Genomic DNA, 26,965 nt, shown 5'->3' with positions numbered 1-26,965 from the left:
ATACAAATATTTACACATGTTAAGTTTGATGAAAATATACGCAGTTGACAGTGAGAGGACGTTTCTTTTTTTGCTGAGTTTAGAAAGATAGTAGTATTATAGTATAGTCTTACTTGTGTTTGAGGAAGAGCCACTGTATGAACCAGAGTCTCACCACACAAGACAGACAGAGACATAGACAGACAGAGCACACGAAGACAGCTAGGAAAGAGAGAAAGAGAGAAATGTCAGACAGTTCAGATAGACAGCCAATAAAGTAAGCACAGGAGTAAAGAAAAGTACAAATATTTGATGAAAGAACTGATTGTACACATTTAAAAAAATATATAAACATACCCTAAATACAAGCACCAGTCTGTGACAAGCAGTTAGCCATGGTGCTAGCTCCTAGCCTACCCTAGAGTAAAACAGTCTTGTGGTTAGCTCCAAGCATTACAGTTAGCCGCAGTGCAATTGATGGGATCAGATTCATCTGGACATGGCGCCTCGTGGGCAGAGTTTGCACCGGGTGAAAAGCGAAAAGCACCGGGGGAAAACCTATCACAGCCATTGAACACTATTGGCCTCATGGTGAAATCCCTGAGTGGTTTCTTTCCTCTCCGGCAACTAAGTTAAGAAGGACGCCTGTATATTTGTAATGACTGTGTGTATTGATACACCACCCAAAGTGTAATTAATAACTTCACCATGCTCAAAGAAATATTAAATGTCTGCTTTTAAAAAATATATATATTTTAAATCTACCAATAAATGCCCTTCTTTGCAAGGCATTGGAAAACTCCCGGGTCTTTGGAATTTAATCTGTGTTTGAAATTCACTGCGACTGAGGGAGCTTACAGATAATTGTGTGTGGGGTACAGAGATGAGGTAATCATAAAAAAAAAATGTTGAACACACTATTATTGCACACAGAGTCCATGCAACTTGTGACTTGTTAAGCACATTATAAAAAATAAATTGTATTGATAATGTAACCCTCCATTAGCTAAAATGAGTTCACAAAACATAGTGTTTGCAGGGCTATGTACCACGTGTACCTGTCCTGATTAATGTTGTTGCAGCGTGGCATTTTTCCTATTTTGTTGCCCTACAACCTGGAAATAAAATGTATTTTTTGTGGGGTTTATGTCATTTGATTTACACAACATGCCTACCACCTTGAAGATGCAAAATATCTTTATTGTGAAACAAATAAAGACAAGAACAGAACACTTGAGCGTGCATAACTATTCACCCCCCCAAAGTCAAAACTTTGTAGAGCCAGCTACTCCAGCTCCTTCAAGTTGGATGGGTTCCACTGGTGTACAGCAATCTTTAAGTCATTCCATAGATTCTCAATTGGATTGAGGTCTGGGCTTTGACTAGGCCATTTCAAGACATTAAAAATGTTTCCCCTTAAACCATTCGAGTGTTGCTTTAGCAGTATGCTTAGGGTCATTGTCCTGCTGGAAGGTGAACCTCCATCCGTCTCAAATCTCTGGAAGAAAAACAGGTTTCCCTCAAGAATTTCTGTATTTAGCGCCATCCATCATTCCCTCAATTCTGACCAGTTTCCAGTCCCTGCCGATGGTGGATGGTGTTCTCGGGGTAATGAGGTGTTGGATTTGTGCTAGACATAGCATTTTCCTTGATGGCCAAAAATTGTTCTACACGGAGCAAAGCGGGTTTGTTAAGAAATGTTTACGATTACTTATCTTAAACGCTTCATTAAAAACAACATGGTCTTGGGCTGTATTATCTCTCGATGCAGAAAAAGCTTTTGATAGACTAGAATGGGCATTCAGTATCTCGGAACATATGGTAATTGGCTCCAATTTCATTAATATGATTAAAATGTTATGTCAATCCCTCGGCTATAGTTATAACATGCAATATCACTAGAAGCAGCAGACAAGGCGATCCAATTTCGCTTTTGCCATTTTACTATCCCAGTTGCTATAACCGGTAGAATATCTATTGTCAAAATGAATATATTGTCACAGAATTTCTGTAGTTCAATGCTTCCCATGGCTCCCCCTACTGACTATTGGGATACACTTCATAGTGTGGTTTCAAAATGTATATGGCAAGGTAAACGATTCCGGATAAACTTACACTTACAAAGAGGGAAATATTTAGGAGGACTATCCGTACCAAACTTTCAGTTGTATTTCCAGGCTCTAGCATTTTCCCCATCCTAAATTGGTTTAGACATGATTCTTCTGCCCTGTGGCTGAGTATAAAGAGAAATATGGTGTCTCATTTTGCCATGGAAGAGGTGGTCTTCAGTCACTGATAAATTCTTTAAACAATAAACTATACTTGGGTCCTATCATTGCTCGCACAATTTCTATTTGGCGCAAAATGGAAAAACAATGTAACTGGGAATCGAAATAGCATGCACATACTCCAATATTTTCACATTAATGTCTTGAAATCTCGAGGTCGGCCTTTTGCACCCCTCCAATGGTCCAAATGTGAAATCCGTACGCTTGCTGATATCATGGACAGTAACGGTTTGAGAACATTCCAAGATTTGAAAGATACATAAACATTACCAGGCAACTTTTTTTTTATAGCAATGGTATTGGCCATATCTCACAAACCCCTGAGATGCCTTATTGCTATTATAAAGTGGTTACCAATGTAATTAGAGCAGTAACAATACATGTTTTGTCATACGTGTGGTATACAGTCTGATATAACACGGCTGTCAGCCAATCAGCATTCAGGACTCGAAAGAATAATCTCAGCTAAAGCCCAACACATACAAATAAACAATCCATGAAGCCCAATGCATACATACACACAAATACATTGAGTGTACAAAACATTAGGAACACCTGCTCTTTCCATGACATAGACTGACCAGGTGAAAGCTATGATCAGTTATTGATGTCACTTGTTACATCCACTTCAATCAGTGTAGTTGAAGGGGAGGAGACAGTTTAAAGGACTTTTAAAACATGAGACATGGATTGTGTATGTGTGCCATTCAGAGGGTGAATGGCCAAGACAAAAGATTTAAGTGCCTTTGAATGGGGGTATGGTAGTATGTGCCAGGCGCACCGTTTTGCGTTTGAGTGTGTCAAGAAGTGCAACGCTGCTGAGTTTTTCACACTCGACAGTTTCCTGTGTGTATCAAAAATGGTCCAGCACCCAAAGGACATCCAGCCAACTTGACACAACTATGGGAAGCATTGGAGTCAACGTGGGCCAGCATCCCTGTGGAACGCTGTCGACGCCTTGTTGAGTCCACGCCCCGACGAATTGAGGCTGTTCTGAGGGCAGAAGTGGGTGCAACTCATTATTAGGAAGGTGTTCCTCATGTTTTGTACACTGTGTATGTACTTATATTTAGGGTGGATACATATATACTGAACCAAAATATAAAACGCAACATGCAACAATTTCAAATATTTTACTGAGTTAGTCATAAGGAAATCAGTCAATTGAAATACATGTATTAGGCCCTAATCTATGGGTTTCACATGACTGGGAATACAGATGCATCGGTTGGTCACAGATACCCTTTTTTTTTTTTTTAAGAAATAGGGCAGTGGATCAGAAAACCAGTCAGTATCTGTTGTGACCACCATTTCTTTCATGCAGCATGACATCTCAGTCACATAGAGTTGATCAGGCTGTTGATTGTGGCCTGTGGAATGTTGGCCCACTCTTCAATGGTGCGAAGTTGATGGATATTGGCGGGAACTGGAACATGCTGTCGTACACGTTGAGCCAGAGCATCCCAAACGAACTCAGTGGGTGACATGTCTGATGAGTATGCAGGCCCTGGAACACAGCTCGGACACCCATGCCAGCCCCAGGAAGAGTAGCTGATGCCTTGGCAGCAGCTAATGGGGATCCATAATACATACAAATAGATTACGCATTCTCAGTATGATCCTAGTATGTTAGTCCATGTAGTCATGGATCTATGTAGTATTGTGTGCTTCCCATAGTCTGTTCTGGACTTGGGGATTATGAAGACACCTCTGGTGGCATGCCAAAATTAAGGCAGTTATACAATTTATTCATAAGATTTCACAACACACTATGTGTGTGCCCTCAGGCCCATACTCCACTACCACATATCTACAACACAAAATACATGAACGTGTGTGTATAGTGCGTATGTTATCATGTGTGTGTTTGCATGTGTCTGTGCCTATGTTTGTATTGCTTCACAGTCCCTGCTGTTCCATAAGGTGTATTTTTAAAGTACAGTGCCTTCGGAAAGTATTCAAACACCTTGACTTCTTCCACATTGTTAAGTTACAGCCTTATTCTAAAATGGAAAAAAATAAAATCCTCAGCAATCTACACACAATAACCCATAATGACAAAGCAAAAACAGGTTTAGTAATGTTTGCTCATTTATAAATAAAAAAGTATTCAGACCCTTTGCTATGAGACTCGAAATTGAGCTCAGGTGCATCCTGTTTCCATTGATCAACCTTGATGTTTCTACAACTTGATTGGAGTCCACCTGTGGTAAATTCAATTTATTGGACATGATTTGGAAAGGCACACACCTGTCTATATCAGCGCAAACACTAAGCCATGAGGTCGAAGGAATTGTCCGTAGAGCTCAGAGTCAGGATTTTTTTAAATGTATTTTTATTTATTTCACATTTATTGGGGCGGCAGCGTAGCCTAGTGGTTAGAGTGTGCCGAAAGGTTGCCAGATCGAATCCCCGAGCCAACAAGGTACAAATCTGTCGTTCTGCCACTGAACAAGGCAGTTAACCCACTGTTCCTAGGCCGTCATTGAAAATAAGAATTTGTTCCTAACTGACTTGCCTAGTTAAATAAAGGTAAAATTAAATTTAACCAGGTAGGCTAGTTTAGAACAAGTTCTCATTTACAATTGCGACCTGGCCAAGATAAAGCAAAGCAGTGCGACACAAACAACAACAGAGTTACACATGGAATAAACAAATGTACAATCAATAACGCAATAGAAAAAAATCTATATACAGTCTATATACAGTGTGTGCAAATGGCGTGAGGTGGTAAGGCAATATAGGCCATAGTAGCAAAGTAATTACAATTTAGCAGAAACTTCTTTGGGATAGGGGGGCGCTGTTTTCACGTTGTAAAAAATCGTTCCCAAATTAAACTGCATCGTACTCAATTCTTGCTCATACAATATGCATATTATTATTACTATTGGATAGAAAACACTCTCAAGTTTCTAAAACCGTTTGAATTATATCTGTGAGAAACAGAACTCATTTTGCAGCAAACTTCCTGTTAGGAAGTGAAAATCTGAAATCGAGGCTTTGTTCCAGGGCCTCCCTATTCATTTGCTTGAAATCTATGGATATACATGCACTTCATATGCCTTCCACTAGATGTCAATAGGCAGTGAGAGGTGGAATGGGGCTTTATCTGAGGTCAAAAGAGAGCTCTTGGAATGACATGACCCCAATTTCCTTTGTTCAGCAAGGCGCGGGAAGGAACTCTGGATTGCCTTCTGAAAAGCTTTCGTTATAGACGGCTAATATCTCCGGCTTTGATTTTATTTGATAAATGTGATAATATCATCAAAAACATAAAGTATGTTTTTTCAATATAGTTTTATCAGATTATTGAAAGTTTATCGGGAGTTTTGGCGTGTTCCGTTCTCTGCGCTTGGTGGAGATGGACAGCTTCGCGCCACTTGGCTAGCTTTGGTTGCTAATTCGACAGGAAAAAAGACATTCTAAAACCAAACAACGATTGTTCTGGACAAAGGACCCCTTGTACAAGATTCTGATGGAAGCTCAGCAAAAGTAGGAACCATTTATGATGTTATTTTGTATTCCTGTCGAAAAGGTTTAGTATTATTTTCCGGCGATTGCATTAAGAACTAGTGTATCTTTCATTTGCTGTACAACATGTATTTTTTAGTAAAGTTTATGATGAGTTATTTGGTCAGAATAGGTGAGTGTCAGAAATATATCCGGAGATTCTGGGGAAAAGTTGCTACGTTTTCACAATGTATAACCACGGATTTCAGCTCTAACTATGCACATTTTCGAACAAAACATAAGTGTATTGTATAACCTGATGTTATAGGACTGTCATCTGATGAAGCTTGTCAAGGTTAGTGAAAAATTATATATCTTTTGCTGTTTTTTTGCGATCGCTAACTTTTGCTGCTGATAAATGGGTTGTGTTTTTGGCTATTGTGGTAAGCTAATATAATGCTATATTGTGTTTTCGCTGTAAAACACTTTAAAAAAATCGGAAATATTGGCTGGATTCACAAGATGTTTATCTTTCATTTGCTGTACACCATGTATTTTTCATAAATGTTTTATGATGAGTATTTAGGTATTTCACGTTGGTCTCTGTAATTGTTCTAGCTGCTTCGGTGCTATTTCTGATTGTAGCTGCAATGTAAAACTATGATTTATACCTGAAATATGCACATTTTTCAAACAAAACATAGATTTATTGTATAACATGTTATAAGACTGTCACCTGATGAAGTTGTTTCTTGGTTAGTGACTAATTCTATCTCTATTTGGGGGTTTTGTGCAAGCTACCTGTGCTGTGAAAGAAATGTCTGTGTTTTTGTGTATTTGGTGGTGAGCTAACATAAATATACGTGGTGTTTTCGCTGTAAAACATTTTAAAAAAATCGGACATGTTGGCTGGATTCACAAGATGTTTATCTTTCATTTGCTGTATTGGACTTGTTAATGTGTGAAAGTTAAATATTTCAAAAAAATATTTTTTGAATTTCGCCTTTTCAGTGGAATGTGGGGGGGGGGGGGTTCTAGACAGGTTAATACTGAAGTGATAGATGAGCAGATGATGATGTGCAAGTAGTGATACTGGTGTGCAAAAGAGCAGAAAAGCAGAAAAGTGTTGAGGCACAGATCTGGGGAAGTGTACCAAAAAGGTCCCCAAGAACACAGTGGCCTCCATCGTTCTTAAATGGAAGAAGTTTGGAACCAAATCAAATCAAATCAAATTTTATTAGTCACATACACATGGTTAGCAGATGTTAATGCGAGTGTAGCGAAATGCTTGTGCTTCTAGTTCCGACAATGCAGTAATAACCAACAGTAATCTAACCTAACAATTCCACACTACTACCTTACACACACACACAAGTGTAAGGGGATAAAGAATATGTACATAAAGATATATGGATGAGTGGTGGTACAGAACGGCATGGCAGATGCAGTAGATGGTATAGGGTACGGTATATACATATGAGATGAGTACTGTAGGGTATGTAAACATAAAGTGGCATAGTTTAAAGTGGCTAGTGGTACATGTATTGCATAAAGATGGCAAGATGCAGTAGATGATATAGAGTACAGTATATATACACATATGAGATGGGTAATGTAGGGTATGTAAACATTGTATTAAGTGGCATTGCTTAAAGTGGCTAGTGGTACATTTTTACATAATTTCCATCAATTCCCATTTTTAAAGTGGCTGGAGTTGAGTCAGTATGTTGGCAGCGGCCGCTAAATGTTAGTGGTGGCTGTTTAACAGTCTGATGGCCTTGAGATAGAAGCTGTTTTTCAGTCTCTCGGTCCCTGCTTTGATGCACCTGTACTGACCTCGCCTTCTGGATGATAGCGGGGTGAACAGGCAGTGGCTTGGGTGGTTGTTGTCCTTGATGATCTTTATGGCCTTCCTGTGACATCGGGTGGTGTAGGTGTCCTGGAGGGCAGGTAGTTTGCCCCTGGTGATGCGTTCTGCAGACCTCACTACCCTCTGGAGAGCCTTACGGTTGTGGGCGGAGCAGTTGCCGTACCAGGCGGTGATACAGCCCGACAGGATGCTCTCGATTGTGCATCTGTAGAAGTTTGTGAGTGCTTTTGGTGACAAGCCGAATTTCTTCAGCCTCCTGAGGTTGAAGAGGCGCTGCTGCGCCTTCTTCACAACGCTGTCTGTGTGGGTGGACCAGTTCAGTTTGTCCGTGATGTGTACACCGAGGAACTTAAAACTTTCCACCTTCTCCACTACTGACCCGTCGATGTGGATAGGGGGGTGCTCCCTCTGCTGTTTCCTGAAGTCCACAATCATCTCCTTTGTTTTGTTGACGTTGAGTATGAGGTTATTTTCCTGACACCACACTCCGAGGGCCCTCACCTCCTCCCTGTAGGCCGTCTCGTCGTTGTTGGTGATCAAGCCTACCACTGTAGTGTCATCCGCAAACTTGATGATTGAGTTGGAGGCGTGCATGGCCACGCAGTCGTGGGTGAACAGGGAGTACAGGAGAGGGCTCAGAACGCACCCTTGTGGGGCCCCAGTGTTGAGGATCAGCGGGGTGGAGATGTTGTTACCTACCCTCACCACCTGGGTGCGGCCCGTCAGGAAGTCCAGGACCCAGTTGCACAGGGCGGGGTCGAGACCCAGGGTCTCGAGCTTGATGACGAGTTTGGAGGGTACTATGGTGTTAAATGCTGAGCTGTAATCGATGAACAGCATTCTCACATGGGTATTCCTCTTGTCCAGATGGGTTAGGGCAGTGTGCAGTGTGGTTGCGATTGCGTCGTCTGTGGACCTATTGGGTCGGTAAGCAAATTGGAGTGGGTCTAGGGTGTCCGGTAGGGTGGAGGTGATATGGTCCTTGACTAGTCTCTCAAAGCACTTCATGATGACGGAAGTGAGTGCTACGGGGCGGTAGTCGTTTAGCTCAGTTACCTTAGCTTTCTTGGGAACAGGAACAATGGTGGCCCTCTTGAAGCATGTGGGAACAGCAGACTGGGATAAGGATTGATTGAATATGTCCGTAAACACACCAGCCAGCTGGTCTGCGCATGCTCTGAGGACGCGGCTGGGAATGCCGTCTGGGCCTGCAGCCTTGCGAGGGTTAACACGTTTAAATGTTTTACTCACCTCGGCTGCAGTGAAGGAGAGCCCGCAGGTTTTGGTAGGGGGCCGTGTCAGTGGCACTGTATTGTCCTCAAAGCGGGCAAAAAAGTTGTTTAGCCTGTCTGGGAGCAAGACATCCTGGTCCTCGACGGGGCGGATTTTCTTTTTGTAATCCGTGATTGACTGTAGACCCTGCCACATACCTCTTGTGTCTGAGCTGTTGAATTTCGACTCGATTTTGTCTCTGTACTGAGACTTGGCCTGTTTGATTGCCTTGCGGAGAGAATAGCTACACTGTTTGTATTCGGTCATGCTTCCGGTCACCTTGCCCTGGTTAAAAGCAGTGGTTCGCGCTTTCAGTTTCACGCGAATGCTGCCGTCAATCCACGGTTTCTGGTTTGGGAATGTTTTTATCGTTGCTGTGGGTACGACATCGTCAATGCACTTCCTAATGAACTCGCTCACCGAATCAGCATATTCGTCAATATTGTTGTTGGACGCGATGCGGAACATATTCCAATCTGCGTGATCGAAGCAGTCTTGAAGCGTGGATTCAGATTGGTCGGACCAGCGTTGAACAGACCTGAGCGCGGGAGCTTGTTGTTTGAGTTTTTGTTTGTAGGCTGGAATCAACAAAATGGAGTCGTGGTCAGCTTTTCCGAAAGGGGGGCGGGGGAGGGCCTTATAAGCGTCGCGGAAATTAGTATAACAATGGTCTAGTGTTTTTTCAGCCCTGGTAGCACAATCGATATGCTGATAGAATTTGGGGAGTTTTGTTTTTAGATTAGCCTTGTTAAAATCCCCAGCTACGATGAATGCAGCCTCAGGGTGTGTGGTTTCCAGTTTACAAAGAGTCAGATAAAGTTCGTTCAGGGCCATCGATGTGTCTGCTTGGGGGGGAATGTATACGGCTGTGATTATGATTGACGAGAATTCCCTTGGTAGATAATGCGGTCTACATTTGATTGTGAGGAGTTCTAGATCAGGTGAACAGAACGACTTGAGTTCTTGTGTGTTGTTATGATGATCACACCACTTCTCGTTAATCATAAGGCATACCCCCCCGCCCCTCTTCTTACCGGAAAGATGTTTGTTTCTGTCGGCGCGATGCATGAAGAAACCAGCTGGCTGCACCGACTCCGTTAGCGTCCCTTGAGTTAGCCATGTTTCCGTGAAGCAGAGCACGTTGCAATCCCTGATGTCTCTCTGGAATGCTACCCGTGCTCGGATTTCATCAACCTTATTGTCAAGAGACTGGACATTGGCGAGTAGTATGCTAGGGAGTGGAGCGCGATGTGCCCGTCTCCGAAGCCTGACCACGAGACCGCCACGTTTTCCCCTTTTTCGGCGTCGCACAGGGTCGCCGGCTGGGATCAGATCCATTGTATTGTGTGGAAGGCAAAACACTGGATCCGTTTCGGGAAAGTCATATTCCTGGTAGGAACGATGATGAGTTGACGTTAATCGTATATTCAGTAGTTCCTCCCGACTGTATGTAATGAAACCTAAGATTACCCGGGGTACCGATGTAAGAAATAACACGTAAAAAAACAAAATACTGCATATTTTCCAAGGAACACGAAGCGAGGCAGCCATCTCTTTTCGGCGCCGGAAGTTGGTCCACCAAGACTCTTCCTAGAGCTGGCTGCCTGGCCAAACTGAGCAAATGGGGGAGAAGGGCCTTGGTCAGGGAGCAGACCAAGAACCCGATGGTCACTCTGACAGAGCTCCAGAGTTCCTCTGTGGAGATGGGAGAACCTTCCAGAAGGACAACTCATCTCTGCAGCACTCCACCAATCAGGCCTTTATGGTAGAGTGGCCAGACGAAAGCCACTCCTCAGTAAAAAGGAATGACAGCCCGCTTGGAGTTTGCCAAAAGGCACCTAAAAACTCTTAGACCATGAGAAACAAGATTCTCTGGTCTGATGAAACCAAGATTGAACTCTTTGGCCTGAATGCCAAGCATCATGTCTGGAGGAAACCTGGCACCATTCCTACTGTGATTAGTCTTATGGCTTGGGGGTAGAAGCTGTTTAGAAGCCTCTTGGACCTAGACTTGGTGCTCTGGTACCGCTTGCTGTGCAGTAGCAGAGAACAATCCATGACTAGGGTGGTTGGAGTCTTTGGCAATTTTTAGGGCCTTCCTCCGACACCGCCTGGTATAGAGGTCCTGGATGGCAGGAAGCTTGGCCCCAGTGGTGTACTGGGCCGTACGCACTACCCTCTGTATTGCCTTGCGGTCGGAGGCCGAGCAGTTGCCATACCTCTTCACGACTGTCTTGTAAGGTAAATGTTGAGCGGCTTCACTGCAGGTGATGAGTGTCTATCTCATTACATCACCGAGGGTGGCTGGTGGAAACAAACAAGGCTATGTTGGCTGTCCCCGTTCTCCAGGTTGTGACACATGCACACCATTAGGATGGCCATTTACATTGCTGTTCTCGAAGAGGGCAATCCCGTTATCTGCCCACACGCCATTGGTTTCTGTGTAAATGGATGAGAGACAGGATTTACTCTTACAGAACGGACTAATAACACACCACATGAACAGTCAACTAAGTGACACATTTAAACACTTATTACTTTGGGTAAAATAACTATGACTATCATTTGAAACATTCGTTGGTATCATCACTGGACTGGTGAAAGCTACTATGTAGTGGAGCCCTTCATGTGTTATTAGATCAGTGAATACTGCAAATAAGGGAGGAGAGAAGGATGCATTTTAAAGACGCATTCCAGTTAAAAAAAAGATCCCATGTATAAATACAGTAATGTTCACCAAAATCGTTTTTTTTGGTAACAAGGAGTATGCCATTCAAGGTGTTGGTCTGATGGTGCCCTATGATGTCATCCGGTGATAAATGAGCTGAAAACGAGACTGGAGTGCGACTTAAGTATTGGAACAGGGCTAAAACCAAGAAGTTCAGGTCACACATCTATGACTTACCTTCCGCGATTCTCCGCATGAACAGAAAAACTACAACAGCTCCTACAACACTGCCTACAACAGCTCCTAGAAATCCAATTCCAACTTTCCGTTCCAAGGGGCATTCCTCCTGAAACATTTTGTCTGAAAAACAAGTAACGTGAAACCATAAGACATTAGTACCTAAAGTGTGAAAGATTACCTCAAAATAGTCCATAACTGTGAATTATCTGTGTGTTGGAATTGAATAAAAAAATGTAATAGTTCATCAATTCAATTGAAAATGGCAACAGTAAATAACCCCACACAGAGATTCAGGCCATCATTCCAACCCTCAACCATGAGGTTTTTAAATTCCTAGTCAATTCAGTCCTGTATTAAAAACCACCTCACCTGGAACACGAATCCGTGTCTCCCTCATGTGTTTGATCTCCAGCTGTTGAACTTGACAGGTGAACATGTTGGTGGCAGTCTTCTGGACAGTGAAATAGCGTGTCACTGTGTACAAGCCCTCTGAGTCCATGGGTCTCTCTGTAGATTCATCAGCAGGGAGGATGGTTCCCTTACTGTTCAGCAACACCAACTCAGGCTTATAGACTAACCCTTCAGCCTCACACTTCAGGACCACTTCCTTGTCTTTGGTTTCCACAATGGAGAGCCATGGCCGAGGGGCTGCACCTACACAGACACAAAGACATAAAAGGTTTATAGGATTTATCATCCTGATATCGATGGACCTTTAAGAGTAAGATGGAACTTGTGATGGATAGTATCATGTCGAAGTATATTTGATTAAATAATTGTAATTATGACATCAAATATCACTTTGTTTGTACAGAGGTTGACATTTCTAATCTGAATCGATTAGGTTTTGGAAACTCACCCCTGACTTCCCCTGATTGGTCTTTTAGGGGCGGTTGGGTGGGTGGGAGGGAGGATGAAGGAGTCCCGTCCTCTATACATTGTAGAGATAGAAGAACAGATTTCAGACCTCTGTACTCAATGTGCTTTGATGTCATAATAACACTTTTTGGGGCCAGGCACCTTTCTTGACATCCAATGTATCATATAACATCATAACACCATTAATCAACAAATGAGAGGAAGGATAAACATGCTGATCATTCAAGTTATCCAATCATTTTGTTCACATTTGATAGACTGACAAAGAAATCTGAACCATGCGTTTGGTAATCAAATGACTCACCGCCGACATAGAGTTCAATGGTGGTTTTCTGGTGGCCTAACGTCGGTATGTAACAGGTGTAATTTCCAGCATCAGAGTGTTTCACATTGGTCAGCTTTAGTGAGACGTTGCCGTTCTTCAGTTCTTCACTGAATAGTGACGTCCTTCCACTGTAGGATGGATTCTGGAGCACATTGTCATCACTACGGTCTCGGTACAAATGCACCTCTTTTGGCTCCAGGACTGGTCTCTGCCACTCTACTGACTCTTCAACAGCACTCCTGGTAGGTCTCAGGAAACAAGGCAAGATGACATCCCCGCCAACTATGCCACGAACAGGGTCCGTTGAACCAACAACAAGAACTGTAACAGAAAAAAAGGAGGTAGGTCTATATAGGAAAACAACTGTTTTATTAGTTATTTCAGGAACATGGATGCATGCATCCAGACAGACAGAAGAGAGCACAGCTAGACAGACAAGCAGACAGTCAGACAGACAGGAGAGAGCATATAGAGTGAGGTGTCCACCAGAGGAATAATAATATTGGGCGAATTAAAGAGATAGAATGAATTCAAATTCATAACATATTGTACAATTTTCGAGGACCCTTTTTGGCTCGTGAGTTCTCCTTTCAGAACTATCGTTACTGGCTAAAAGGTATACAAACCATCTGGAAAACATCTTTAACTAGTTATCAATTCCATGTGTTTTTTTACTTGTGTAATGTGTATAAACATTACATTATTGTTCAAATTTTGTCATTTATTTCAGACAAATTGCTACAGGACAAAGACTGAAGACAGCAGAAAAGAGGGGAGAGAGACAACTAATTAGACCCAACCAAATAATGTGAAATACAATTATTTTTTACACATGGGAAAGAATGAACCAAAAAACGATGCAAACTGGAACGCTATCTGGCCCTACACAGAGAATACACAGTGGCAGAATACCCCAAATTAAGAAAAGCATTGACTATGCATAGACTCGGTGAGCGTAGCCTTGCTATTGAGAGCGGTTGTGCAGACCTGCTATGCGTCCACTGCCCACAAAATGAGGTGGAAACTGGGCTGCACTTTCTATCCTCCTGACCAATGTTTGACCATACCCACTTTGGCTTGCCATTCGCACATTGTTACTGCACATAGCCAATAATATAACATTTGAAGTCTATATTTCTTTTACTTTGACAATGTAAACGTACGTTTCCCATGAAATCCCCATTAAAGAGAAAGAGAGCGAGACAGAGAAAGCTGTCAGACAGCCCATGAAGACAGATGAGACATACACTATAGTGTACTTAGAAAGATAGTAGTATTATAGTCTTACTTGTGTTTGAGGAAGAGGCACTGTATGAACCAGTCTCTCACCACACAAGACAGACAGAGACAGACAGAGCACACGAAGACAGCTAGGAAAGAGAGAGAGAGAATGTCAGACAGACAGCCAATAAAGTAAGCACAGGAGTAAAGAAAAGCACAAATATTTGATGAAAGAATTGATTATTTAAAAATAAAAAATGTTGTGTACAAACATACCCTAAATACAAGCACAAGTCTGTGACAAGCAGTTAGCCACGGTGCTAGCTCCTAGCCTACCCTAGAGTAAAACAGCCTTGTGGTTAGCTCCAAGCATTAGTTAGCCGCAGTGCTATTGATGGGATTAGATTCATCTGGACAGGGCGCCGCGTGGGCGGAGTTTGCACCGGGTGAAAAGCGATTGCATTGGTTCTGGAAAAGTGACATAGGTTAAACACGTGGCATCAAGGCATTCAGTTACTGTTTGATTGAACAAAACGAGTGACTTAGCAACTTTGAGTGTGGTATGATCGTCGGTGCCGGGCGGCACCACATCCAATATCTCAGAAATGGCCGTATTCTGTACAGGCTTCCTTCTTTTCACTCTGTCAATTAGGTTAGTATTGTGGAGTAACTACAATGTTGTTGATCCATCCTCAGTTCTCTCCCATCACAGCCATTGAACACTATTGGCCTCATGGTGAAATCCCTGAGTGGTTTCTTTCCTCTCCGGCAACTAAGTTAAGAAGGACGCCTGTATATTTGTAATGACTGTGTGTATTGATACACCACCCAAAGTGTAATTAATAACTTCACCATGCTCAAAGAAATATTAAATGTCTGCTTTTAAAAAATATATACATTTTAAATCTACCAATAAATGCCCTTTGCGAGGCATTGGAAAACTCCCGGGTCTTTGGAATTTAATCTGTGTTTGAAATTCACTGCGACTGAGGGAGCTTACAGATAATTGTGTGTGGGGTACAGAGATGAGGTAATCATTAAAAAAATAATGTTGAACACATTATTATTGCACACAGTCCATGCAACTTGTGACTTGTTGTTAGCACATTATAAAAAATTAATTGTATTGATAATGTAACCCTCCATTAGCTAAAATGAGTTCACAAAACATAGTGTTTGCAGGGCTATGTACCACATGTACCTGTCCTGATTAATGTGAGTTCCACTTCTCTGTTGTTGCAGCTTGGCATTTTTCCTATTTTGTTGCCCTACAACCTGGAAATAAAATGTATTTTTTTGTGGGGTTTAGGTCATTTGATTTACACAACATGCCTACCACCTTGAAGATGCAAAATATCTTTATTGTGAAACAAATAAAGACAAGAACAGAACACTTGAGCGTGCATAACTATTCACCCCCCCAAAGTCAAAACTTTGTAGAGCCAGCTGCTCCAGCTCCTTCAAGTTGGATGGGTTCCCCTGTTGTACAGCAATCTTTAAGTCATACCATAGATTCTCAATTGGATTGAGGTCTGGGCTTTGACTAGGCCATTTCAAGACATTAAAAATGTTTCCCCTTAAACCACTCGAGTGTATGCTTAGGGTCATTGTCCTGCTGGAAGGTGAACCTCCATCCCAGTCTCAAATCTCTGGAAGAAACAGGTTTCCCTCAAGAATTTCTGTATTTAGCGCCATCCATCATTCCTTCAATTCTGACCAGTTTCCAGTCCCTGCCGATGAAAAACACCCCCACAGCATGATGCTGCTACCACCATGCTTCACTGTGGGGATGGTGTTCTCGTGGTAATGGGGTGTTGGGTTTGTGCCAGACATAGCATTTTCCTTGATGGCCAAAAAGCTACATTTTAGTCTCATCTGACCAGAGCACCTTCTTCCATATGTTTGGGGAGTCTCCCACATGCCTTTTGGCGAACACCTAACATGTTTGCTTATTTTTATATTTTTTTCTGGCCACTTCTGTAAAGCCCAGCTCTGTGGAGTGTACGGCTTAAAGTGGTCCTATGGACAGATACTCCAATCTCCGCTGTGGAGCGTTGCAGCTTCTTCAGGGTTATCTTTGGTCTCTTTGTTGCCTCTGATTAATGCCCTCCTTGCCTGGTCTGTGAGTTGTGGGCGGCCCTCTCTTGGCAGGTTTGTTGTGGTGCCCTATTCTTTCCATTTTTAATAACAGATTTAAAATGGTGCTCTGTGGGATGTTCAAAGTTTCTGATATTTTTTATAACCCAACCCTGATCTGTACTTCTCCACAACTTTGTGCCTGACCTGTTTGGAGAGCTCCTTGGTCTTCATGGTGCCGCTTGCTTGGTGGTGCCCCTTGTTTAATGGTGTTGCAGACTCTGGGGCCTTTGAGAACAGGTATGTATGTATGTATGTATGTATGTATGTATGTATGTATGTATGTATGTATGTATGTATGTATGTACAGTGGGGAGAACAAGTATTTGATACACTGCCGATTTTGGTCTATATGTATTTTTTTGAAATGTTTATTAAATATACATTCAGTCACCAGTCACTTGGATTATTTAATGTTCCCTTTTGAAATGTTTGCTAAAATTATGTATTTTTGTATTGTTACTTTGTATACGCTAAAACAGTATCATTTGTTTTGGGCTAGACTGATCAAACTATAGTTTTGGCAAGTCGGTTAGGACATCTACTTTGTGCATGACAGGTAATGTTTCCAACAATTGTTTACAGACAGATTATTTAACTTATCATTCACTGTATCACAATTCCAGTGGGTCAGAAGTTTACATACACTCAGCCTTTACAATTTGGAAAATTCCAGAAAATTATGTCATGGCTTTAGAAGCTTCTGATAAATTATATCAATTAGCCTGAGTCAATTGGGAGGTGTACCTGTGGATGTATTTCAAGGCCTTCCTTCAAACTCAGTGGCTCTTTGCTTGACATCATGGGAAAATCAAAAGAAATCAGCCAAGACCTCAGAGAAAAAAAATTGCAGACATCCACAAGTCTGGTTCATCCACAAGTCTTGTTCATCCTTGGGAGCAATTTCCAAACGCCTGAAGGTACCACGTTCATCTGTACAAACAATAGTACGCAAGTATAAACACCATGGAACCACGCAGCCGTCATACCGTTCAGGAAGGGGATGCATTCTGTCTCCTAGAGATGAACGTACTTGTGTGAAAAGTGCAAATCAATCCCAGAACAACAGCAAAGGACCTTGTGAAGATGCTGGAGGAACCAGGTACAAAAGTATCGATATCCACAGTAAAACGAGTCCCATATCGACATAACCTGAAAAGGCCGCTCAGCAAGGAAGAAGCCACTGCTCCAAAACCGCCAGACTACGGTTTGCAACTGCACATGGGGACAAAGATTGTACTTTTTGGAGAAATGTCCTCTGGTCTGATGAAACAAAAATATAACTATTTGGCCATAATGACCATCGTTATGTTTGGAGGAAAAAGGGGGATGCTTGCAAGACGAAGAACACCATCTCAACCGCAAAGCACGGTCGACTGTAAATGTTTTTCCTCAATCTACACACACTAACCCCATAATGACATAGCGAAAACAGGTTTTGAAACATGTTTGCAACTTTATAGAAAATTCAATGAAATACCTTATTTACATAAGTATTCAGCCCCTTTGCTATTAGACTCGAAATTGAGCTCAGGTGCATCTGGTTTCCACTGACCATCCTTGAGATGTTTATACAACTTTATTGGGAGTCTGTCAGGTTTTGGCCAGGATTGTTCAGGTTTTGGTCACTAGATGCCCCCATTGCGCCTTTTTGAACCTTTTGTTTTTCCCTTGTTCTAGTTATTATTTGCACCTGTGCCTCATTTCCTTGTAGGTATTTAAACCCTTAGTGTTCCTCAGTTCTTTGCTCTGTGTTTGTATGTTAGCACCCAGCCCCAGCCATGCTGTGAACATTTATTTCTCTAGTTGGATTTTTCTGAGGTACTCTGGTTTTGTTCTTGTTTATTTTTTGATTATTCTTTTGAGGTTTGTTTTTTCCCCTGCTGTTCTTACCACTTTGTGGATTTTCACTATCTTGGAGGATATTCATTTTTTCTCTTGGCATTACTTTTGACGTTGTGGATTTATATTTTTTGCCTGAAGATCTTTTTCCTTTATTAAACCACCGTCTCTAGTACTGCTGTGTCTGCCTCATCTTCTGGGTTCTGCCGACTATTAGTGACTGTTTCTCACACCGGGTGCTGACAGAAACACAGAGCCATTAAAATGAACCCAGAGGCAGCCAGTACCCAGGATTTTTTCCCCATGCTGTCCCACCACGAGGGGACTGTCCAACGCCACGAAGCTGCTCTGGTTCAGCAAGAGGCCTTAATGGCAATACATTCTCAACTTCTGTCGGAGATGCTGACTTCCATAAAGCAGATTTCTGATCGACTTTCCCCGGCAACCGCTTCTGCCCCAGTACATCAGATTCAGGTGCCCGTGGCAGTTAACCCCCTGGCTGAACCTCGTCTGCCGCCTCCCCAACGGTTCTCAGGTGATCCAAGTGTTTGTAAGGGGTTTTTCACCCAATGATCTCTCTCCTTCGAGCTGCAACCCTCGTCGTTTCCCACCGACCGGTCCAAGATAGCATATATCATCACCCTGCTGTCGGAAAAAGCCCTAGCCTGGGCTACTGTTGTGTGGGATGCCCAAAGTCCCTGCTGTGCCAGCTACTCTACCTTTGCTGAAGAATTCAAGTGAGTGTTAAGGTCCTACCAGCGGCCCTGACTCAGCCAAACAGCTCCTGACTCTCCGCCAAGGTCGGCGCAGCGTGACGGACTATGCCATCCAGTTCCGCACGGTGGCAGTAGCGAGTGGCTGGAACGACGAGGCACTCACAGTGTGCTTTTTGAAGGGTCTTTCCGACACCATCCAAGATGAACTGGCCACTCGGGAACCACCGGACAACTTCGAGTCCCTGATCAAGTTGGCCTCGCGCATAGACCAGCGTCTGAGAGAGAGAGAACTCAACCGTAGACCTCTCACCCTAGCTCCTATCGGTCCCAGCTCCGAGTCTCCACCTTTATCCTCGCTGGCTCCACCAGAACCCATGCAGGTTGGACGCATCTCCCAGGCTGAGAGAGACCACCGGATGAGGGAGCGATGCTGTCTATATTGCGGCAAACCGGGCCATTTCCGCTCCAAGTGTCCCGGGCTCCAGGGAAACGCACTCTCCCGTGCAGGCCTGGGAGGACTGTAACGGGAAACATAACCCCCTCCCATCCATCCAACTCCCGCCTGCTCATTCCAGTCACCCTTTCCTGGGACAACCACGAGCTTCCCCTTCAAGCCTTGGTAGACTCTGGAGCCGCAGGTAACTTCATGGATGGTGTCTGGGCGAAGGAGAATGGCGTTCCCTCTGAACCTCTAAGTGACCCCATGAAGGTTACTACGTTGGATGGAAGCCCTTTGGGATCTGGACTTGTCACTCGTGTCACTACCCCCTTGCGACTTTCAGTTTCCCAACACCAGGAAGTGATGAACTTTCATCTGATCTCCTGTTCCGAGTTCCCTCTCGTCCTTGGATACCCCTGGCTTCACACCCATAACCCTCACATCGACTGGTCTGTGGGCACTATCAAGCAGTGGGGTCCTACGTGCCAAGCCACTTGTATCTTCCCGAGTTCCCCTCCCGAGTCTCTAGAATCCATCGACCTGTCCCGAGTGTTACCATGACCTCAAACCGGTATTTAGCAAACAGAGGGCCACCAGACTACCACCCCATAGACCTTACGATTGCCCCATCGACCTGTTTCCGGGCACCTGCCCCCCCAGGGGTCAGATCTTTTCCCTATCTCCTCCCGAACGAGCTGCTATGGATACCTACATCAAGGACGCTCTGGCAGCAGGCCTCATGCGTCCATCCACCTCGCCGGCGGGAGCAGGGTTTTTCTTTGTGGCCAAAAAAGACGGTGGATTACGTCCTTGCATCGACTACCGGGGACTCAATGCCATAACCGTCCCTAACCGCTACCCGCTACCCGCTACCCCTTATGGCCACAGCCTTTGAGCTGCTCCAGGAAGCAGTTGTCTTCACTAAGCTTGACCTGCAGAACGCATACCATCTTGTGCGGATCAGACCCGGTGACGAGTGGAAGACCGCTTTCAACACGCCTACTGGTCACTACGAATACTTGGTGATGCCCTTCGGCCTGACCAACGCCCCGGCTGTGTTCCAAGCGCTCATAAACGATGTGCTTAGGGATATGCTTAACATCTTCGTGTTTGTTTACTTGGATGACATCCTCATCTTTTCGAGCTCCCTTCAAGAACACACTAAGCATGTCAGACAAGTACTCAAACGCCTCCTAGACAGCCATTTTTACGTTTTAAATTTTTTATTTATTTAACCTTTATTTAACCAGGTAGGCTACACATGGAGTAAACAATAAACAAGTCAATAACATAGTAGGAAAAAAAAAAGAGAATCTATATACAATGTGTGCAAAAGGCATGAGGAGGTAGGCAATAAATAGGCCATAGTTGCGAATAATTACAATTTAGCAGATTAACACTGGGGTGATAAATCATCAGATGATCATGTGCAAATAGAGATACTGGTGTGCAAAAGAGCAGAAAAGTACATAAATGAAAACAGTATGGGGATGAGGTAGGTAAATTGGGTGGGCTATATACCGATGGACTATGTACAGCTGCAGCGATCGGTTAGCTGCTCAGATAGCAGATGTTTAAAGTTGTTGAGGGAGATAAAAGTCTCCAACTTCAGAGATTTTTGCAATTCGTTCCAGTCGCAGGCAGCAGAGAACTGGAAGGAAAGGCGGCCAAATGAGGTTTTGGCTTTAGGGATGATCAGTGAGATACACCTGCTGGAGCGCGTACTACGGGTGGGTGTTGCCATCGTGACCAGTGAACTGAGATAAGGCGGCGCTTTACCTAGCATAGCCTTGTAGATGACCTGTGGGTCTGACGACGAACATGCAGCGAGGGCCAGCCGACTAGAGCATACAGGTCGCAGTGGTGGGTGGTATAAGGTGCTTTAGTAACAAAACGGATGGCACTGTGATAAACTGCATCCAGTTTGCTGAGTAGAGTATTGGAAGCTATTTTGTAGATGACATCGCCAAAGTCGAGGATCGGTAGGATAGTCAGTTTTACTAGGGTAAGTTTGGCGGCGTGAGTGAAGGAGGCTTTGTTGCGAAATAGAAAGCCGACTCTCGATTTGATTTTGGATTGGAGATGTTTGATATGAGTCTGGAAGGAGAGTTTGCAGTCTAGCCAGACACCTAGGTACTTATAGATGTCCACATATTCTAGGTCGGAACCGTCCAGGGTGGTGATGCTAGTCGGGCGTGCGGGTGCAGGCAGCGACCGGTTGCAAAGCATGCATTTGGTTTTACTAGCGTTTAAGAGCAGTTGGAGGCCACGGAAGGAGTGTTGTATGGCATTGAAGCTCGTTTGGAGGTTAGATAGCACAGTGTCCAAGGAAGGGCCAGAAGTATACAGAATGGTGTCGTCTGCATAGAGGTGGATCAGGGAATCGCCCGCAGCAAGAGCAACATCATTGATATATACAGAGAAAAGAGTCGGCCCGAGAATTGAACCCTGTGGTACCCCCATAGAGACTGCCAGAGGACCGGACAACATGCCCTCCAATTTGACACACTGAACTCTGTCTGCGAAGTAGTTGGTGAACCAGGCAAGGCAGTCATTAGAAAAACCGAGGCTACTGAGTCTGCCGATAAGAATATGGTGATTGACAGAGTCGAAAGCCTTGGCCAGGTCGATGAAGACGGCTGCACAGTACTGTCTTTTATCGATGGCGGTTATGATATCGTTTAGTACCTTGAGCGTGGCTGAGGTGCACCCGTGACCGGCTCGGAAACCGGATTGCACAGCGGAGAAGGTACGGTGGGATTCGAGAAGGTCAGTGATCTGTTTGTTGACTTGGCTTTCGAAGACCTTAGATAGGCAGGGCAGGATGGATATAGGTCTGTAACAGTTTGGGTCCAGAGTGTCTCCCCCTTTGAAGAGGGGGATGACCACGGCAGCTTTCCAATCCTTGGGGATCTCAGATGATACGAAGGAGAGGTTGAACAGGCTGGAAATAGGGGGTGCGACAATGGCGGCGGACAGTTTCAGAAATAGAGGGTCCAGATTGTCAAGCCCAGCTGATTTGTATGGGTCCAGGTTTTGCAGCTCTTTCAGAACATCTGCTATCTGGATTTGGGTAAAGGAGAAGCTGGGGAGGCTTGGGCGAGTAGCAGCGGGGGGGGGGCGGAGCTGTTGGCCAGGGTTGGAGTAGCCAGGAGGAAGGCATGGCCAGCCGTTGAGAAATGCTTGTTGAAGTCTTCGATTATCACGGATTTATCGTGGTGACCGTGTTACCTAGCCTCAGTGCAGTGGGCAGCTGGGAGAAGGTGCTCTTGTTCTCCATGGACTTTACAGTGTCCCAGAACTTTTTGGAGTTAGAGCTACAGGATGCAAATTTCTGCTTGAAAAAGCTGGCCTTTGCTTTCCTGACTGACTGCGTGTATTGGTTCCTGACTTCCCTGAACAGTTGCATATCGCGGGGACTATTCGATGCTATTGCAGTTTGCCACAGGATGTTTTTGTGCTGGTCGAGGGCAGTCAGGTCTGGAGTGAACCAAGGGCTATATCTGTTCTTAGTTCTGCATTTTTTGAACGGAGCATGCTTGTCTAAGATGGTGAGGAAGTTACTTAAAAAAAATTAACCAGGCATCCTCAACTGACGGGATGAGGTCAATATCCTTCCAGGATACCCGGGCCAGGTCGATTAGAAAGGCCTGCTCGCAGAAGTGTTTTAGGGAGCGTTTGACAGTGATGACGGGTGGTCGTTTGACCGCGGACCCGTAGCGGATACAGGCAATGAGGCAGTGATCGCTGAGATCCTGATTGAAGACAGCAGAGGTGTATCTGGAGGGCAAGTTGGTCAGGATAATGTCTATTAGGGTGCCCATGTTTACGGATTTAGGGTTGTACATGGTGGGTTCCTTGATGATTTGTGTGAGATTGAGGGCATCTAGCTTAGATTGTAGGACTGCCGGGATGTTAAGCATATCCCAGTTTAGGTCACCTAACAGAACAAACTCTGAAGCTAGATGGGGGGTGATCAATTCACAGATGGTGTCCAGGGCACAGCTGGGAGCTGAGGGAGGTCGGTAGCAGGCGGCAACAGTGAGAGACTTATTTCTGGAGAGATTAATTTTTAAAATTAGAAGTTCGAACTGTTTGGGCATAGACCTGGAAAGTATGACAGAACTTTGCAGGCTCTCTCTGCAGTAGATTGCAACTCCTCCCCCTTTGGCAGTTCTATCTTGACGGAAAGTGTTATAGTTGGGTATGGAAATCTCAGAATTTTTGGTGGCCTTCCTAAGCCAGGATTCAGACACGGCAAGGACATCAGGGTTGGCAGAGTGTGCTAAAGCAGTGAGTAAAACAATCTTAGGGAGGAGGCTTCTGATGTTGACATGCATGAAACCAAGGCTTTTTCGATCACAGAAGTCAACAAATGAGGGTGCCTGGGGACATGCAGGGCCTGGGTTTACCTCCACATCACCCGAGGAACAGAGGAGTAGTAGGATGAGGGTGCGGCTAAAGGCTATCAAAACTGGTCGCCTAGAGCGTTGGGGACAAGGAATAAAAGGAGCAGATTTATGGGCGTGGTAGAATATATTCAGGGCATAATGTGCAGACGGGTATGGTGGGGTGTGGGTACAGCGGAGGTAAGCCCAGGCACTGGGTGATGATAAGAGAGATTGTATCTCTGGACATGCTGGTTATAATGGGTGAGGTCACCGCATGTGTGGAAGGTGGGACAAAGGAGGTATCAGAGGTATTAGGAGTGGAACTACGGGCTCCATTGTGAACTGAAACAATGATAACTAACCCGAACAACAGTATACAAGGCATATTGATATTCGAGAGAGACATATAGTAAGGCATAAAGTAATCGCAGGTCTTGATTGGGAGAGCTAGCTAAAACAACAGGTGAGACAACAGCAGCTAGTCAGCTAACACAACAACAACAGGTAAAATGGCGATGACTGTCGGCCCCAGCCTGAGTTCGCGGCTGGGGCCGACAGATAAACACAAATAAACAGAATGGAGTACCGTGATTAATGGACAGTCCAGCAGGCATCAGCTATGTAGCCAAGTGATCATAGTGTCCAGGGGGGAGCAGTGGAGGGAGCAGGGAAGCCGTCACCACGCTAGCATGCAGCGTTTAAAGTTAGTAGCCCGGGGGTGGTCTGCTCAGACGGAGGCCGGTTGAGGGCACAGCGGATGGAGTATTCGTCGGCAGACCAGACGTGGTGGTGCGGCGGGGCGCCGTGTCGACAGAATCCAAGCCAGATGGCGAAAGAGGTATTGTAGAATTTTGTTTGCTAACTGGTGCTACGTTAAGCTGGGAAAATGTGAATTCCATTCCTCCCGAGTACAATTCCTGGGATTTGTAGTGGAACCCGGTCGAGTCCAGATGGACCCCAGGAAGATAGGGGCGGTAGCGGATTGGCCCACCCCCAAATCCGTTAAGGAAGTTCAGCGTTTCCTGGGCTTCACTAACTTTTACCGCAAGTTCATCAAGAACTTCAGCTTGGTGGCAGCCCCTCTCTCAGCTTTAACCAAGGGTGGCAACGCAAGGTTTCTGTGGGGAAAAGAAGCTGAGACGGCCTTCCAAGGACTCAAGCAGCGCATCCTCTCTGCTCCCATCCTGACACTACCGACGGCGGATGAACCTTTTGTGGTGGAGGTAAACGCATCAGAGGTTGGTGTTGGAGCTGTCCTGTCTCAGAGGGGTGAAGACAAGAGGCTTCACCCTTGCGCCTTCTCTCACCGGCTTACCCCGGCCGAGAGGAACTACGATGTGGGGGATCGTGAACTCCTAGCGGTTAAGATGGCATTGAAGGAATGGAGACACTGGCTCGAGGGGGCTTCTCAACCGTTTCAAGTGCTTACGGACCACAAAAATCTGGAGTATATCCAGCAGGCGAAGCGGTTGAACTCCAGACAAGCTCGATGGTCTCTTTTCTTCAATCGATTCCAGTTTATCCTCACCTATTGACCCGGGTCGAAGAATCTCAAACCGGACGCCTTGTCACGAGTCTACGCTCCTGCCATTCGAGAAGATACTGACATGCCTGTCCTTCCTGCCGCTAAGATAGTGGCTCCGATCTCGTGGCAAGTTGAGGATACCGTGAAACGAGCTCAAGCCATCGAACCGGGTCCTAAAGGAGGTCCTGCCAATCGGTTGTTTGTTCCCAAGGCGGCGAGGTCCCCAGGTCCCAGGTTCTGTGGGGGCACTCCTCTCGCCTCACCTGTCACCCAGGCGTAGGTCGCACCTTGGAGTTCATCCAGCGAAAGTTCTGGTGGCCCACCATAAAAGAACACGTTGCCACTTTCGTCAAGGCCTGTCCCGTGTGCTGCCAGGGCAAATCTTCTCACCTCCGCCCTCAAGGACTCCTTCACCCTTTATCTATTCCCCACCGACCCTGGTCCCATATCTCGTTGGACTTTATTACTGGCCTTCCTCCGTCCCATGGTAATACTACTATCCTAGTCATCATCGACAGGTTTTCTAAGGCGGCCAGGTTCGTCCCCTTGACTAAATTACCTTCTGCCAAGGAAACGGCTGAGTTGGTGATTAACCATGTGTTCCGAGTCTTCGGCATTCCGCAAGATATGGTTTCCGACAGAGGTCCCCAGTTCGCCTCAAGGTTTTGGAAGGCCTTCTGCCAACTCATAGGGGCCACTGCCAGTCTATCTTCAGGGTACCATCCGGAGTCCAACGGCCAAACCGAGAGGATGAATCAAGAGCTGGAAACCACCCTCAGATGTATGGTCTCCAACAACCCGTCCACATGGTCGTCCTTCATTGTTTGGGCCGAGTACGTGCACAACACCTTGTGCTCCTCCTCCACTGGTATGTCCCCGCACGAGTGTCAGTTTGGCTATGCTCCTCTATTGTTCCCGGACCAGGAGGCAGAAGTCAGAGTGCCTTCAGCCTTGAGGTTCATCAGACGCTGTCGGCTTACGTGGAAGAAGGCCCGTCTTAATCTTCTGCGTTCCTCACACCGGTACCAACGACAAGCCAACAGACGTCGCCGTCCCGGGCCTACCCTGCGCCTCGGCCAGAAAGTATGGCTCTCAACTAAGAACTTACCGCTACGGGTGGAGTCTCGCAAGCTGTCCCAGAAATTCATCGGTCCCTTTAAGGTTGCCAGGAGAGTGAATCCCGTTACTTTTCGCCTGCACTTACCCAGATCCCTTAAGATTAATCCCACGTTTCACATTTCTTTATTAAAACCTGTTGTTTTTTCTCCCCTTATCCCGGCAGGCAGACCTCCCCCTCTGCCCCGTGTCATCGGAGGCCAGTCGGCTTATACCGTCCATCGGATACTGGATTCCCGCCGGGTGCAGCGGTCCTGGCAGTATCTGGTGGACTGGGAAGGCTACGGTCCCGAGGAGCGCTCCTGGGTTCCTGCCAAAGACATACTGGACCCTGACCTCATTCGTCAGTTCAGGGCCCTCCACCCTGAGAAGGCTGGTAGGAACGTCAGGAGCCGTTCCTAGGAGGGGGATTCTGTCAGGATTTAGCCAGGATTGTTCAGGTTTTGGTCACTAGATGCCCCCATTGCGCCTTTTTGAACCTTTTGTTTTTCCCTTGTTCTAGTTATTATTTGCACCTGTGCCTCATTTCCTTGTAGGTATTTAAGCCCTTAGTGTTCCTCAGTTCTTTGCTCTGTGTTTGTATGTTAGCACCCAGCCCCAGCCATGCT

The 26,965-nt window shown here is 45.1% G+C and overlaps 1 protein-coding gene across 4 annotated transcripts in view; it reads right to left on the bottom strand.

Moving 5' to 3' along the window:
- Positions 1–26,965, bottom strand: part of LOC139557070 (butyrophilin subfamily 1 member A1-like) — a 49,861-nt gene that overhangs the window by 4,076 nt on the left and 18,820 nt on the right. The window contains exons 3-7 of one of the 4 annotated variants that reach the window (XM_071371406.1): positions 12,951–13,292; positions 12,627–12,698; positions 12,137–12,421; positions 11,765–11,887; positions 10,461–11,298 (exon numbers count right to left, since the gene is read on the bottom strand). In XM_071371406.1, the coding sequence (XP_071227507.1) occupies positions 11,183–11,298; positions 11,765–11,887; positions 12,137–12,421; positions 12,627–12,698; positions 12,951–13,292 (938 nt within the window). In that variant the 3' untranslated portion in view covers positions 10,461–11,182. Of the gene's footprint in view, positions 1–10,460; positions 11,299–11,764; positions 11,888–12,136; positions 12,422–12,626; positions 12,699–12,950; positions 13,319–26,965 lie in introns of those variants that run through there. The other 3 variants (XM_071371405.1, XM_071371408.1, XM_071371407.1) reach the window with 3 other exon arrangements.

The sequence above is a fragment of the Salvelinus alpinus genome, chromosome 28 (assembly GCF_045679555.1).
Source record: "Salvelinus alpinus chromosome 28, SLU_Salpinus.1, whole genome shotgun sequence".
Classification (NCBI taxonomy): domain Eukaryota; kingdom Metazoa; phylum Chordata; class Actinopteri; order Salmoniformes; family Salmonidae; genus Salvelinus; species Salvelinus alpinus.
This window is presented reverse-complemented; position numbering and strand designations above follow the sequence as displayed.